Source organism: Cydia strobilella, chromosome 6 (assembly GCF_947568885.1).
Source record: "Cydia strobilella chromosome 6, ilCydStro3.1, whole genome shotgun sequence".
NCBI classification, from domain to species: domain Eukaryota; kingdom Metazoa; phylum Arthropoda; class Insecta; order Lepidoptera; family Tortricidae; genus Cydia; species Cydia strobilella.
Genome location: NC_086046.1, coordinates 18,366,967 through 18,381,793, shown reverse-complemented (window position 1 = coordinate 18,381,793; position 14,827 = coordinate 18,366,967). Strand labels below are relative to the sequence as shown.

General features: G+C 39.3%; 2 protein-coding genes across 2 annotated transcripts in view; one reads left to right on the top strand and one right to left on the bottom strand.

The window, feature by feature from the left end:
• The window catches only part of LOC134742222 (AP-1 complex subunit gamma-1), a 41,889-nt gene extending 31,894 nt beyond the window's left edge, over window positions 1–9,995 (top strand). Inside the window, exons 12-20 of the mRNA XM_063675239.1 lie at window positions 701–788; window positions 1,646–1,793; window positions 2,205–2,291; window positions 2,913–3,045; window positions 3,879–3,986; window positions 4,603–4,750; window positions 5,219–5,382; window positions 6,532–6,624; window positions 7,548–9,995. Coding sequence (XP_063531309.1) covers window positions 701–788; window positions 1,646–1,793; window positions 2,205–2,291; window positions 2,913–3,045; window positions 3,879–3,986; window positions 4,603–4,750; window positions 5,219–5,382; window positions 6,532–6,624; window positions 7,548–7,649 — 1,071 coding nt within the window. The 3' untranslated portion in view covers window positions 7,650–9,995. The remainder of the gene's footprint in view (window positions 1–700; window positions 789–1,645; window positions 1,794–2,204; window positions 2,292–2,912; window positions 3,046–3,878; window positions 3,987–4,602; window positions 4,751–5,218; window positions 5,383–6,531; window positions 6,625–7,547) is intronic.
• A 1,287-nt stretch (window positions 9,996–11,282) lies between these two features.
• Window positions 11,283–14,827, bottom strand: LOC134742196 (COP9 signalosome complex subunit 5). Its single transcript, XM_063675196.1, has 6 exons — window positions 14,570–14,827; window positions 14,390–14,493; window positions 13,926–14,056; window positions 13,156–13,350; window positions 12,446–12,713; window positions 11,283–11,981 (listed from the first exon to the last, which is right to left on the bottom strand). The coding sequence occupies exons 1-6, from the start codon at window positions 14,722–14,724 to the stop codon at window positions 11,782–11,784; spliced, it is 1,053 nt and encodes a 350-aa protein (XP_063531266.1). The 5' UTR covers window positions 14,725–14,827; the 3' UTR covers window positions 11,283–11,781.

Here is a 14,827-nt window from a genome sequence, read left to right as displayed (position 1 = left end):
GACTGTATCCATATATTACGGAGTTATATCTATCTTTGTTAGTATGCGTTAGTATTGTATGTTTTTGACAATAAAGAAATCTTATCTTAGCTTTTGTTACTAAAAAGTACTAAGTCCTGACGTAGTCGTAAGACGTCCTGTCATAGGGCCGGTTGCACCAAACCTTCGTTAAGGCGTTCGCAAAATTTTAATAAATAAAATTCTTTATTTCAGGCCAGACTGCCCATAGATTGTTAGTTATATACAGACTTATAATATTAGAGTTAGTACATCTTAACCTAGGCATTACAGTTCTTATTTTTTACTTATTTGGGGTCCCGGTAAACAGGACGATGAGCCGACGCCCAGTGGCTAAAAAACGGACAATCCCACCTCTCGGCTATATCTACCAGCAAGCTGTTGGTGCTACCCCGCAGGCGATACATTTGAGAGGCGATTCTTTTTCTTATTATGGCATGAAAATCGTCCATTCGTGCTTGTGCAAACATGCCTGATGCACTGCAAAAGCGTGGTAGCCCCAACAGCATCCTGAAGCCGTTATTGAACTGGACACGCAGAGCACTGTAAGCACGCTTCGTATAATGTATGGGAAGTTTCATAGATCTCTGCTGCGTGACGTTGATCAGTCTGTTAATTGTGTTTGGTGCAACTGGCCCATAGTCTACCAAGTATAATTATTAATACATAATAATATTTTCAGGTGGCAACATGGACGATAGGAGAATACGGCGATCTGTTGGTGTCGGAAGCCAGCAATGCTATTTCCATGGTCGATGACGACGGTGTAGGTGAGTCGAGAGGAACTTTCCTATTTGCTTGGATTAAGTCATAATTGTTCTAGAAAATCAGTTTCGATTCAGTCGATCTCGTCCTAATCCTGTTTCTTTGCTGACATATATATATTAAAGTAAAACTCGTTTAAGAAGATTCTAAAAGAACCGCATCAAAAAAGAATATTTTGTGGGAAAATACGCTTTCCACGAGAAAATCTATAAAAACAAGTGGCAGGAATTAGTGTAACATTACTACGCGGGAAATCCTGTAAAACGAATTCTGCAGTATGTTTGGTAAACGTAACTGGTTTATTTAATGAGGGCTATCGTTTTTTTGCTCACCAGTTGGCGCCTCTGTTGATGGTGGTCCAAAAGACTAAAGAACAGCTGTCAGTCATTGAAGTGACAAGTGACATTTGACATTTCGAACTTTGCGAACATTTTGCGAAGAGCACCATCTACACTAGCGCCCCTAGCGGCGAATTCATACGCGTTAGCCCTCATTAGGTGTTAAACCGTTTGAATAATTATTGACCGCATCTGTTTAGTTCTGAAACTTCTGAATTTGAAATTTGCGCTAACGGTTCCACAAATATACAGGTTGAAATTTTTATCACCAGTTTATAGGTCATACTGAACAACTTTTATTAAGGGACCAATGCCGAAATCGCGAAAAAAAATTTGGCCGTCCCATAGAAATCAAGGGCATCACATCAGCCGGAATGTATGAAACAGCCAAAAATAAAATTTCGCGATTTCTTCATTGGTCCCATAATAAAAGTTGTTCAGTATGACCTATAAAGTCACTACGCAGAGTATGGCTGGTGGTTAAAATTACACTCTGTATGAATCTAAATCGTTTTGTATCGCAGATGACTTCGAGCGGCCGCGCGAGGAGTACGTGATCGACATCTACCAGAAACTTCTTTGGTCGACTCAACTCTCCATAACCACTAAGGAGTTCCTGTTACTGTCGCTCGCCAAGCTGTCTACCAGATTCACTAGCCAGCCTAGTCAGGAGTAAGTTATTTTTGTTATGTTTCGATGTTTAATTCGATGTTAAATTGTAGTCAGTAGGACCAGTTTCGATGCCCGTTATCAAATTAATCAAGGTCAAATGCACGTTCAACTAATGTGCCTCGGCTGAAGCAAAAGCTATCGGTATTTGCAATTGGAACGCCCCAGATTAAATTTAAACTTAAAATATGCGTTCCAATTGTAATTTCGTCCGTGAGTTAAGTAAATAAATTGTCAAGTTTTGTTCCGAGGGGTAAATGTTGCTCAATATTTTTTATAAGAGATGTTTGGTTGTGATAGTCATTTTAAGTTAGGGATTTTCTCGCGAACAGATAACAAAATTACAATATTACAGTTAACAAAATTATAATATATAGTTTGCAAGTATCTACATATTTGTTATTTTTGTTACAGCAAAATCCGAGTGATCATCGACACGTTCGGATCTCACATTCATATCGAGTTGCAACAAAGAGGAGTGGAGCTATCTCAACTATACAGGTATACATTTATTATTCATATAGAAAACATAATAATTCTTTCACTATTTATTTTTTATATTTTTTTATTAACCCATTAAACGCCGCGCCTAACGTGAGTGGTGTCATCGTCAACCTTGTTCGAAGGGTGATACTGGGCAAGAGCCGCGCAGATTAGTTGATGCCTTTGGCGGTCGAAGGGGTAAACGAGTTTGCATATTGCAGTTGTAAGGTTTGGATTAGGAATTAGATTATCAGTGGTGTATCGTTCAGTTAAATCAAAGAGGATATAATAAGATAGAGCGGTACTGTCATTGTAAATTTTGTAACCGCTGTAAATTCACTGCCATCTATCGACATACTTTGAAACTAAAAATGAAGATTTATAAAAATACGTTAAAATGTATTTAAATATGGATAAATGTTTTTTTTTATTTGCATTAATTATTTTTATATGTTCTTTCACTGATATGCATTAAAATTATAAATAACAAACGAACTCTGATCGAGAATCAAATTTTCGTGATTTTCGAGGCACGTTTTTTCCTTAGACTGTATCCATCTATTACGGAGTTATATCTATCTTTGGTTAAATTAATTGTCACAGGAAAAATAGGTTAAGTAATGCGATTTGATTATACAGACAGTACGCGCACCTGCGGCCGGCCCTACTGGAGCGCATGCCGCCCATGGAGGCGCCCAGCGCGCGCGCAAGGGACGACGGAGACGCGGAGCCCGAGCCGCTAGCGGAGCCCCAAGCCCTCGACAACCACCAGGTACAACCAGGCGTATCAATCAATCACAAGCGAACTTGTACTACGGCCACACCCTGCTCTATATACTCGCGCAAAAAAACCGACAAAATAGGGAGCGGTAACCGAGCGGCATGACGTGGCCACACTACGTCTCTGCCTACTTCCCATGCCACTCGTCGAGTATGTGGCTAGGGTATTGGAGATATAAAAATATACCTACTTGTTACGCACCATTAAAGGTATGAAAGCCGATTAGTACAATTTTGCGACAATAGTTAACAATGAATACAGGAGACCTTTGTAATTTGGCAGTGCCCAGATTTTTTCTTTAGATGATAAAACAAAATAAAACTATCTGACAAAGACCAAAAGTTGGGGAATCAGTAGGACAACAGATTTCAGATCGTTTATTCGTAAATGTAACATATTTATAAGTCACATAAAAATAGGTATACACAGTTCATAATTAATCAATTTACATTATGTATTATTTTATCTTAAAATTATTACATTCCCTTGTTTTTAACAAACATACATAATAATAAAAATCTTAACAACAATAGTAATATCGCAGTGTAAAAAAGTATACAGTGGACCGACGACTTTGACGTGTACCGAGCTACTAACAATGCCGAATGTATGCAGCTCGGGTGCGCGCGGTACACCCCTCGCACCCCGTACGATTGCTCTGTCTAGACGTCATAGATACGTCATAATTTCATAGAAGTTTGACGTTTATAATAACACCTGCACGTGCTGTGTGCACTGCACTGCGCTGCAGTGTGCTCTCAAAATCTCTGCAGACTTTTCTTGGTTAGACTTGTATTATTTTTTAATAATATTTTAATTTGTAGGACGCCCTCCTGGATTTAATAATAGGGTCGGAGCCGCTCACGAACGGCGACACCGAGCACCGCACTGACGTCGCGACCAACAACAACAATAACAACACCAACACTAATGTAAGTTACACTACGAGTATAATGTTAAATTATAACAACAAAATTATTCCGCAAATCTGTAATAGGGTCATACACAGATATTAAAATTCCGATTAAAAGTCCTAATGGTTGACACTAATGTACTTATAACATGATTTTAACAAACATGTTGGGGGGCGTTTAAATATTACGTAACGCAGTTTTCGAAGAATTTTGACCCCCCCTCCCTCCGTGTCGCCTACCTAAAAGTTACGTAACACCCAAGTGAACATTTTTACCTAAAAGTCACAATTATGTTCAGCAAAGTATAATTATAAAATTGAAGAAATGAGCGAACGTGTCTGAGGAATGTTATGCGAAAGAGGTATGTCAGGATCGTAGCAAGTGCAAATCCGTGGTCTCTGCCTACCCCTCCGGGAAATAGGCGTGATTATGTATGCATTTTATTTTATATTTAGGTTTAGATACTAAAATCTAAGATGAAATGGCAGCTCGATCAGCTTAATTACCTGGTTTGGGACCTATTGTAATGATAATAAGATTGAGCAGATTGAATATTGTATTAGCCAAAGTGCTGGGATATAAGTTAAGTGAATAAGTAAGCATTACGTTTTATCGATACATTTGTTTTCCTCAGGATATCCTAGATTTGCTAAGCGGATTAGAGCTAACCAGCACCCCTGCGCCTGCGCCGGCGCCCTTGCCGACGCCGACTCCCTCGCTCAACAACAACGCCAGCCTGCTGCTCGACGGACTGTTCGCCGCACCACCGCCGACAGTCAAACGTACGTTTATATAGTTTGTCAAAGGACTTTCTCATTTCAAACAGATTTTTTTTGTTCTTATTTACTGACAATTTGGTTTGACTAACTATGTATATGTATATAAATAACAAAAAAAGGGTATATCGTTTAGTAGGCACAACTAGCCAGAAGATCTTGCCTAGAGAGTGGAAACTGGGCGTTTAACGTTTTAAAACGTTTTGATTTTGTTTGCTGACCCGATATCGCTTTGATGGGGAGAGAGATAGGTTAATGGATAATTTTTTTAATTATCATCGATTTATGGAAAAAAAATATATTCACATTTCTTTTTCTTTTTGATATAGTTTACTATTTTTAATTAGTGCTTCATATATCAAACTATAACATCGTATTGTTTTAATGTTTGATACTCTAAAATTCCTAACTGAATTGAAACATCCATTATAGAATATTTGACACAAGTATAATAGTCATTATATTTGTCCACAGAGCCCTCCCTAACAGTACCAGCGTTGGACAAAGCGGGCCTCGTGGTGGTGCTGGAGGTGGAGCACGGCGCGCCCGCGCCGGCGTGCGCCACGCTCACCATGCGCGCGCGCAGCTCCCGCCCCGACCCGCTCACCGAGTTCCTGTTCCAGGCCGCCGTGCCAAGGGTACGTCCATTCATTCATTCATCTTTTGTGACGTCACCTGCCGGGCTAGCACATGATTGGCGCGAGAGTATCTCGCCGCGACATAGACTACCCGTCCTTCTTTAATTCATACAGTTAGTAAAAGACGGGTAGTCTATCTCGCGGCGAGATGCTGTCGCCCCAATCATGTGCTCGACATACTGTGACTAACTCAATGGATGGACTCGGGTCGACAAATCTGACTATACATCCGAACTTGAAGTACCATGTAAAAAACCGGCCAAGTGCGAGTCGGACTCGCGCACGAAGGGTTCCGTACCATTACCTATAAAAACGTCAAAAAGATCACGTTTGTTGTGTGGGAGCCCGTTTAAATATTTATTTTATTCTGTTTTTTTAGTACTTGTTGTTATAGTGACAACAGAAATACATCATCTGTGAAAATTTCAACTGTCTAACTATCACGGGTCTTGAGATACAACCTGGTGACAGACAACGGAGTCTTAGTAATAGGGTCCCGTTTTATCATTTAGGTACGGAACCCTAAAAAACGAGCTTAGACAATAACAAAGACAGCAAAGACTACATTCCATCGCCCACACTGTTAACTGACAGTTCGTAAGCCTTATTACAAAAGGCATAAGGTCCACCGATGGACAGTAGAGAGTGTTGCTGTTTGTACAAGCAGCCCGTGAAAAGACCAGGCCGTCCGTCCATCGATCAATCCCCCGCTAACCAGTTTTTTGGCCCAAAGCAGAGGCGCGACAAGACCTACCAGACTCGCATGCGTTTAATCATGATTTTATGCTGGGCGTTACGTATGCTAAAGCGAGGTTTAGACTAGCAAGAACTTGTATGCAATTTACGTTACATTGCCGACTACTAAGGTAAACTGCGTTCAAAAGTTTGATCAGATACCGCAATGTAACGTAAATTGCATGCAAGTTCTTGCTAGTCTAAACCTAGCTTAACGATTTTACTTTATTTTATTTTACCGACATTAAGAAAAGTATTGTTTACATTAGTGTAGATTTTTGTTTAAATAATCATTAATCGACATGTTTCGGATACGTCGGGAATCCTTCCTCAGACACGACTGTCCGCGGCGGTTGTACTCCGTGATCTATATATTTTGAAATATGTCTCACGATAGTTTAATATTGTTCGCAGACGTTACAGCTTGACATGATGTCGCCATCGGGCACAGTGCTGCCCCCACAGGGCGAAATCACTCAGGTCCTCAAAATCAATAATCCGTCCCGGGTAAGATACCAAAATTAACTGTTCAATAGAAAAGTGCTTGTATCGATTATCAATACGATCAAATCATCAATGGAGAAATTCAATATGTTGCCTACTATTTCCAATTTTAACCCTAATTGATTTCTTTATAAGTTTTTATAAATTAACTGTAGGTTGTAAATTACAAAACGGGTGAAAAAGAAGTAATACTATATCTTACATTTTTCCTTTTTAATTTTTTTTAACCTTTACGATTAGTTTCTATCAAGTTTGTCTTCTGTATAAAGCGTTATTACACTTATATGTATTTTCTTGACGTGTGAACGTGCCCGAGTTATTGATTTATATAGCCTGATCCATACTAATATTATAAATGCGAATGTCTGTCTGTCTGTCTGTGTGTTCCCTCTTCGCGCTTAAACCGCTGAATCGATTTAGATGAAATTTGGCATAGAGATAGGTTGAGTCCCTGAGAAGGACATAGGATAGTTTTTATCCCGAAAATCATCCCTTAAGAAAGTAAAAAGCGGGGTGGAATTGAGATAATAAATGAAGTGCCTGCTAATTTGTGTGCATAATATGCTGAAATTTAGATTGCTATGAGAATTTTTCCAGGCGATATTCTTACTCTAGCTGCGGTTACTAAGTCCACGCAGACGAAGTCGCGGGCAAAAGCTAATGCTGAATAAATGTAATTTTTTTTGTCCGTGTTCTATTTGTTAAATGATGACATTTCAAGCGAAACGTGTCTATACATCGTACTCGGCTACCACAAGAGTAGGAAACCTACTTACATCAAATAGTTGCAGGTTCATTTTAACCCAACAAGTCCCGTGGACTCCATATCGCGTCGAGCGATTTCATAAAAAAAAGTCAGACTCCTGGAACTTAGAGGCTTTTGACGTCGTCTACGGCTGGGACTCGACTCGTTATTATTTTTCCAGACGCCGCTGCGGCTCAGGATACGAGTGTCGTACGTGTGTGAGGGCGGAGCCGTGCTGGAGCAGGCCGAGGTGAACGCCTTCCCGGCCGACCTGTTCAACTGACGCGCGCGCAGCCCGCCCGGCGCGGGCCTGTAGTGTAGCCCGACCCGGAGCCCGGAGCCCGGCGTGGCCCGGTAGTGTAGCCCGACCCGGAGCCCGGCGCGGCCCAGTAGTGTAGCCCGACCGAGACCCGGCCGAGCCGCCTCACCGGGGTGGCGGCACACGTTTTCGATGGCCCGAATATACACTCGGAACGCGAGGTACCACACGAAGCGGCTCAATCTGTAAACACGTAGCTCGCTTGAGACTAACACACGCGCAATCGGGCGAGACACGTTTTTACAGATCGAGTTGTTCCGTACGGCGATTAAGGGCCAGTTGCACCGACCACGATTATTAGACTGATCGACGTCACTCGCCCAGTGTACTATGAAATTTCCCATACAATAAATTTTATCTCGCTTTAACCGTGACAAACCGTCTGGTGCAACCGACCCTCGATCGTGAAGCGGCTCGTCTTGTATGGACCCGCTTAATTGCGACAATTAATAGGAAAGGGCGATATGATACTGTGAATGGGACAAATTGCAACGCAATAACACAGCGCAATACAGGATGTCAGTGCAGCGGCGGTAGCACGGTCGCATTTTTAGCGCTTGTCACCATGCCTGTCACGTTCTAACAAGTATGTAAGTGCGAAAGTGACGGGCATAGTGACAGGCGACAAAAATGGAACCGTGCTGCGCCCGCAGGTGCAGGTAGGCTCGAGGAGTGACCGTCTAATATCAAACTGGGCTCAAACCATATAAGGGCAAACGGCGGAATGAGAATAAAATGACATTGAAAATAAATATGTTTGTTACTTATTCCAAAATTAGTCCTTATTGATAAATTTTAACCTGTTATCAAAACGGTAATATCAACGTACACAAAGCCCTGTATTAATCAATCCCACTAAACTATCAATATGTGTGAAGGTAATGAATAAGAACACTTTACAAGCGCCCTCTGTGTATGCACATAGGAACATGTACAGCATGGTTAGTTAGTTATATCCAGAATTACGACGAAACTGACATTGGCATGCATAAATATAATGACTAACCGCTTTTTGGTATATCAAAACTCTTTATCATCTAAAGTACATATTTCATTTAAAACACCACAAACATCTAATTTTCTATGAACCACAATCTTAAGCGTACTCTACTTCTCATGTATACTTTCATTCATACTATAAATTAATTTCATGAATATGTATATAATTAAGTCATTAACGGATCTAACGCGATTAAATTTCATTATTTTACCTTTTTTCCGACGTTTCAGCCAGGTTGCACAAATGACAAAACGCGAGAGTTTAAAGTGTTATGTTTCATGAATATTTTTTCTAACTATTGTCAGTTTTCGTAATTCTGAATACTACTTTATTAATGAAGTGCTGTTAACATCGCTCAACTGAATTAAAAGGTTGTTGCTGTTAAATATCAAAACAACACTTAGTTTTGAAGATTTGATTTATTTACATCTCTCGCGGCAGCTTATACGATTTTTTTAGCCTTTTATTTCTCGCTAAAGACTGATTTCACTAGGCCTGCATAATAAGTAGTTCTGTAAATGCTGATTAGAACCGTGTTGCCTTGATGTAAGAACGACAGTCGCTTGTACATATCCGAGAGTTAGTGAGGTTTTAGACAATTATTAGCAGGAACATTACAAGTGAACTGATATGATTTTTAAGTCAGGATGACAGATATTTGGTCGATATACTTGCTCGCTCACTATCAATATGATTTAGAAACCCGTTAAAAAAATATAAATACAGTAAAATTATAACATAAAATATATTTCGTTAAAACAAAAACGATGACTGTTTGTAAGTTCCCGTTTGTAATATATGTTTAATTTATAATTGACTCGAGATTTTAAACATTCCAATTTTTAGGTAAAATAAGACTATCCTTAAGTCTAAAAAGAGGGCTGTATAGAATCTATGGTTTTGGTTAGGAAACTCGAATCGTTGTTAAATGTGAAAATATCAACTAGGCGATTAGAACGTGCAGTTTTGCCGATACTGTCCACACCATACCGAATGTGACTGACTTAAGGTTGGTGCGGCCAAATCCGTCTTCGCGGGAACTGATTTCCCCGCAGATTTGTCCGCACTTATAGAAAATTATTCCATCACTTTTATGTAATCATTATTTAAATAAAAAATAAAATATGGTCAGACTATCAGTATTAATTCAATCTCAAACTGATCTATCCCAGTCTGGACTACTTACGGATGCAATGCAATGCCTTTACAGATTCGCTGCTTATATTGTTAGTTATGAAATATACTGTAGGTACATGTGACTACGAATGTTTATTTAGCCCATCTGTGTGTTAAAACATGCGGTGTGATAACGGGGAACTCTAAAGGGGCCCACTGACTATCAGTCCGCCGGACGATATCGGCCTGTCAGTTGTTCGGAACAGTCAAATTTTTGTAATAACTGACAGGCCGATATCGTCCGGCGGACTGATAGTCAGTTGGCCCCTTAAAATGTACTTAAATTCAACTACTAAGATAATTTACGTGTGATAAAGCACTTAGGATACGTGTTAAAATATCCCCTCGATAAAAACGTAGTCACTGATTTAAAATTTCGCACGCCTTTGTTTATTTATTGAAGTATAGAATACGTTGTGTAACCATCGCCCACTGTTAACTGACAGTTCGTAATCCTTATTACAAAAGGCATAAGGTGCACCGATGGACAGTTAAGAGTGTTGCTGTGTACAGTCGCCATCAAATATATCAGAGCGGCCGAGGTGCTCAAAAATATCTGAACACGCACTTAACGGCTTGACAATAGAGGCGTGTTCAGATATTTGTGAGCGCCTTGGCCGCTCCGATATATCTGATGGCGACTGTACGTCTAGTTTAGTGGTGCGAGTTCCCGATGCATTTCGTTATTTAAGAGTAGATCGTGTATGAGATTCGTTGGGTTAGGTTAGACTAGTTGTTTTGTAAGCCACGCAGAGGATTATTCGGGATACCTATTGTAAATAAGATGGCTTGTAATCGAAACTACGCATTATGGATAGCATTCACATTTTATATTCCCGTTTTGGTTCTCTTGGGATATTTTAATGTTAAGTAGGCACTAGTATTAATTTTATTTTGTCCTATTTATGTTTATGATTAACCCCTAACCGGCACATTATAAATGAAATATTTAGCTAAGATAATAATAATTGAAATTGTAACAGGTGGACGAGTTCCGCGGTTCGTTTTACTATAATCATGGAGTATAATTATACATATAGGTATTATTTCCCGATACATAAGCAGAGCTTGGCAAAACTTTATAAAATGTAATTTGGTGCTTATTTTATTATATCTGATTAAATAGAAGGCCCTCCACGACGTGCGATGTTATGATTTTGTGTATAACTAAAGCTATGTGAAAGATGTACATATATGATTATAATGATTTTATGTAAATTGGTTAATAAATATTTGAAAATGTTTATATAATCAACATCTTGTTTTATTCAAAAACCAGTTTATAATTTTTATCATATTTATTAATAAGTTTTTGTTACAAAAATCACAATAATATTATTACACTAGAACATAATATAATTAACTTTGAAAATATTTAATCAACCTGAAATAAATCATTATATCAAAGTCATTTAACTTGAATATCCCCAATGTCAATACTACAGACACTAGACATTTACCCACTTTATGAATTAATTCCATTAATAAAGTTGGTATGCACTTTTGCAACTGTGTGTTCAATAATGTACAGGCGCAATGAGAAACATACATCACGACAGTCAAGGGATGTCATAAATATCTGAACGCCTGACAATACTCGCGTTCAGAAGTTTGCAATCCTCTTGCACGCAGAGACAAAAAACGTAAAATTTGTTATGATTTCTGCGCAGGGGAAATATGACAATCGTACATCGACAAACGCCAATTGAAAAGAAAAAAAAACGTATCGGGATGAAAGAAACAACGAAAAGTCACGTGATCATTTCCATTCATTATTTCACTTTCGATTGGCATCTTCTATCAGCGATTGTCACTTGGTTAGGCCCCCTGGTGTAGCAGTGATGAAATCTCCCTAGTAGTATATTGGAAAAAAAATCCATGGTGACATAGTAATATAATTAAAGTATCTTATATGGTACACTAGGAGTCCTCAATCATGGGCGTGGCAGGTCCGGGACGGCCACTGACGCCATTGAACAAGCGGTCCTTGATCATCTGCGCCATGAGCCCGTGGATGACCTCGATAGTGGTCTTGCAGGCGTCCTTCGTGGCCTTGCCGAGCTTATCCTCCGTACGCTTCTCGTGCGGGTCTGCGCCGGGCACTATGAAGCCACCGCGACCTGCAACAAGAATGGGTTTTTTGAAGATTTTACAAAAAAAACAAGGTTTGCAACAAGGTCACACGCAGTTAACATAGGTGCCAAAGAGGATATATTTTGAGGTTAGTACCTGTCCATGGGAGATTAGTCTCCCCTCAACACCACCATCAAAGGAGAATAATTTACAGAATATTCCTTTTTAAATCAGAAATTTAGTCATATAAAGCTTAATACAACGATCCCGACTATCGGGTCGTCCGGCCTGGGAACGAAACCATAAAATACCCGAGTCGGGTTTTCGGCATTGAATGTGTTTTGAAATTAAGCCCAACCAAATTAGAACTGGAAGAACTGTCATTGTGTCAGATTTGACGCAAGAGGTATTGTCTGTGTTTTATTTATACCAATTTATACACTAAAGAACACAGAAAAATTATAAATAAGAATTATTTTCGCCCTACATGCACATTATTGTAAGTTCTTACCTAAGCACACTTCACTCTGTTCCAACTTGTCGGACAAATCAAATATCTGTCCCGTTGTGTAGTCAGCATTGGTAATCAGACTGGAGCTGCTGAGTGTGTTGACCCAATATTTGTTCCACAGAGAGTCCAGCAGTCTTCGGTCTAGAGAAGACTTGAAGTAGGACACCTCCAGGGAGTAGTATTGTTTGCAGTGGACACCAAAGTCTTCAATTTTGTTGAGCGGGATGGTCTGGTATTCTGAGGGCTCTTCATTAGCTGGTTTGTAACCCTATAAACAAAATATGTAGCTTTGAATACATTTGCAAATTGTCTGTAAATTACATAGCAGTAGTCAGACAAGTGTGCACATAATAAAACTGCACAACCACTAGCACCTACCAAATACATATAGAAATTGTGACAATTGCAGTTATTGATGTTTCAATTATTATTATTATTATATTGTTTAATACACTAGCAGCTGAAAGCTGATGCGTGTATATCACTGCACTTGTTTTTTTTTTACTATTAGGTCTATTAGTGTTCATTTTGTTAGTTGTTTTAAGTGTTTGTCAAGTTTGTTTTTAAAGGTGCTCACTGAAGGAGCACATATCACTGCTTCTGGTAATTTATTCCACTCGCGTACGACGCGGTTTAATAGAAAGTGCTTCCTAGGATTGCAATGTAATATCTACAATCAAAAACTTCTAACTCATTATTTGATAACCTACCTTTGGATATGTCCTAAAAGCGCCAAGGCAGACCTTGCCGGCCGAGATAGTTCTGACGGGATCAATGACAATGGCCACAAATGGCTCTTGGAAGTTCTGATTGAGCATCTGTGTGGAGACATCGATGCCAGACAGCCAGCACCCATAGCCAGGGTGACTGTGGTACCAACCAATGGCATTTTCATGGCGGCCAACCTGGAAACAAAATATATTTTTTATGTGTTACTGTTACATAACTTCAAAGTATAACTGTTGGATTTTTAGATGTAGAGGCCCTAGCCTCGATAATCCGTACACAGGCTAGCTGTAATCCAAACTGCCTGACTGACCCCTTGGACAACTTTGGGACCAAGCCATTGCTTGGTCAATAAAGAGAACCCGGCAGACTAAATTAGACGACTTCTTAAAATTATTCCGCATTTGACATCACAACTATGTGATTTTCTCTTTTTTTTATGAAGTATTAAGTTACTTTGTTTTTGTAGTTTTGAATTCTCATTAAATATATTTTTTCAGGATATATAATCCGAACACTCCATGAGTCCGAAGAGGGGTCGTTTTTTTTTAAAGTATAGATTATCGAGCCTACTGTATAAATTATGCGTAATTTTGTTTCTTAATATATTATATGCCTAAATAATATTGTAGGACAGAGAAGCTTATCAATCATAATAATGCTATGGCAGCTAACAAACCTAATTCAAAATGAAGGAGGCCAACACCCGAAGGGTAGAAGAGCTTGAGTGAGAGGGAGAGAGAGTGTCCATTACCTGTTTGGCTGCCTCTATGTAAGCTGTCATGTATTCGTAAGCCTGTGCCTGCGCGTTGACGCGAGTCTCTGTGCCCTCGACAGGCAAAGCAAATGAGTCCATCACTAGCATAGTATTTGCATCTACTTTGCCTGCAAAACAAAAAACATAAACTTAGAAACATAGTGTAGGTAATACTGCACTACTACATTATTACTATAGATCTCACTACGGGAGTGACATCGTCACTGAGTGATGAAACTCCGTCCTTAAAAAAAAATATAGATTTTAAAAAAAACTTTGAAATCCAACTATACTTGCCGCAAAACTAAGTGGCGAGTCAGGTCATAATGCCATCTCTTTCACTTTTGGTTGGTCTTAACAAGGGTAAAGGAGATAGCATTATGATCTCAGTCGCCAGTTAGTATTGCGGCAAGCATAATCATAAAGGAATTCATAAAAAGCAAGTATGCTGATTGTCTTACCTAATAAAAGCCCCATAACTTCTAGAGTCCCGCCGGAGCGAGCGTGCATCACCATTTTCAAAAGAGCTAATGCAGAGATCCTGATGTCTTTGAAGAAATGTGGACTGCAAATAGAATAATAATTAATTTTTGGATACATTTTGTTCGTTTATATAACATGGAAATGGAGTGGAAACTTACTCTTTTTCCCATGGTTTAGCGGCAAGGATGTCTTGCTGTTGCTTCTTATCGTAGCGGTATATTTCGTCAACACTGGACACCGATTCGATGCTGTTGGCCATTACCCATGTTTTCTGCGCAATTGTGGATTGATTATCGGAGCTTGTGGAAGCCATCGTTGATGACTTCAATTATTTTTATTTATACCTAGCTTTAAATACTTATGAAGATATCAATATTTATGTTCAAAGTAAAATAATGTTCTTTTCACGACAAAGG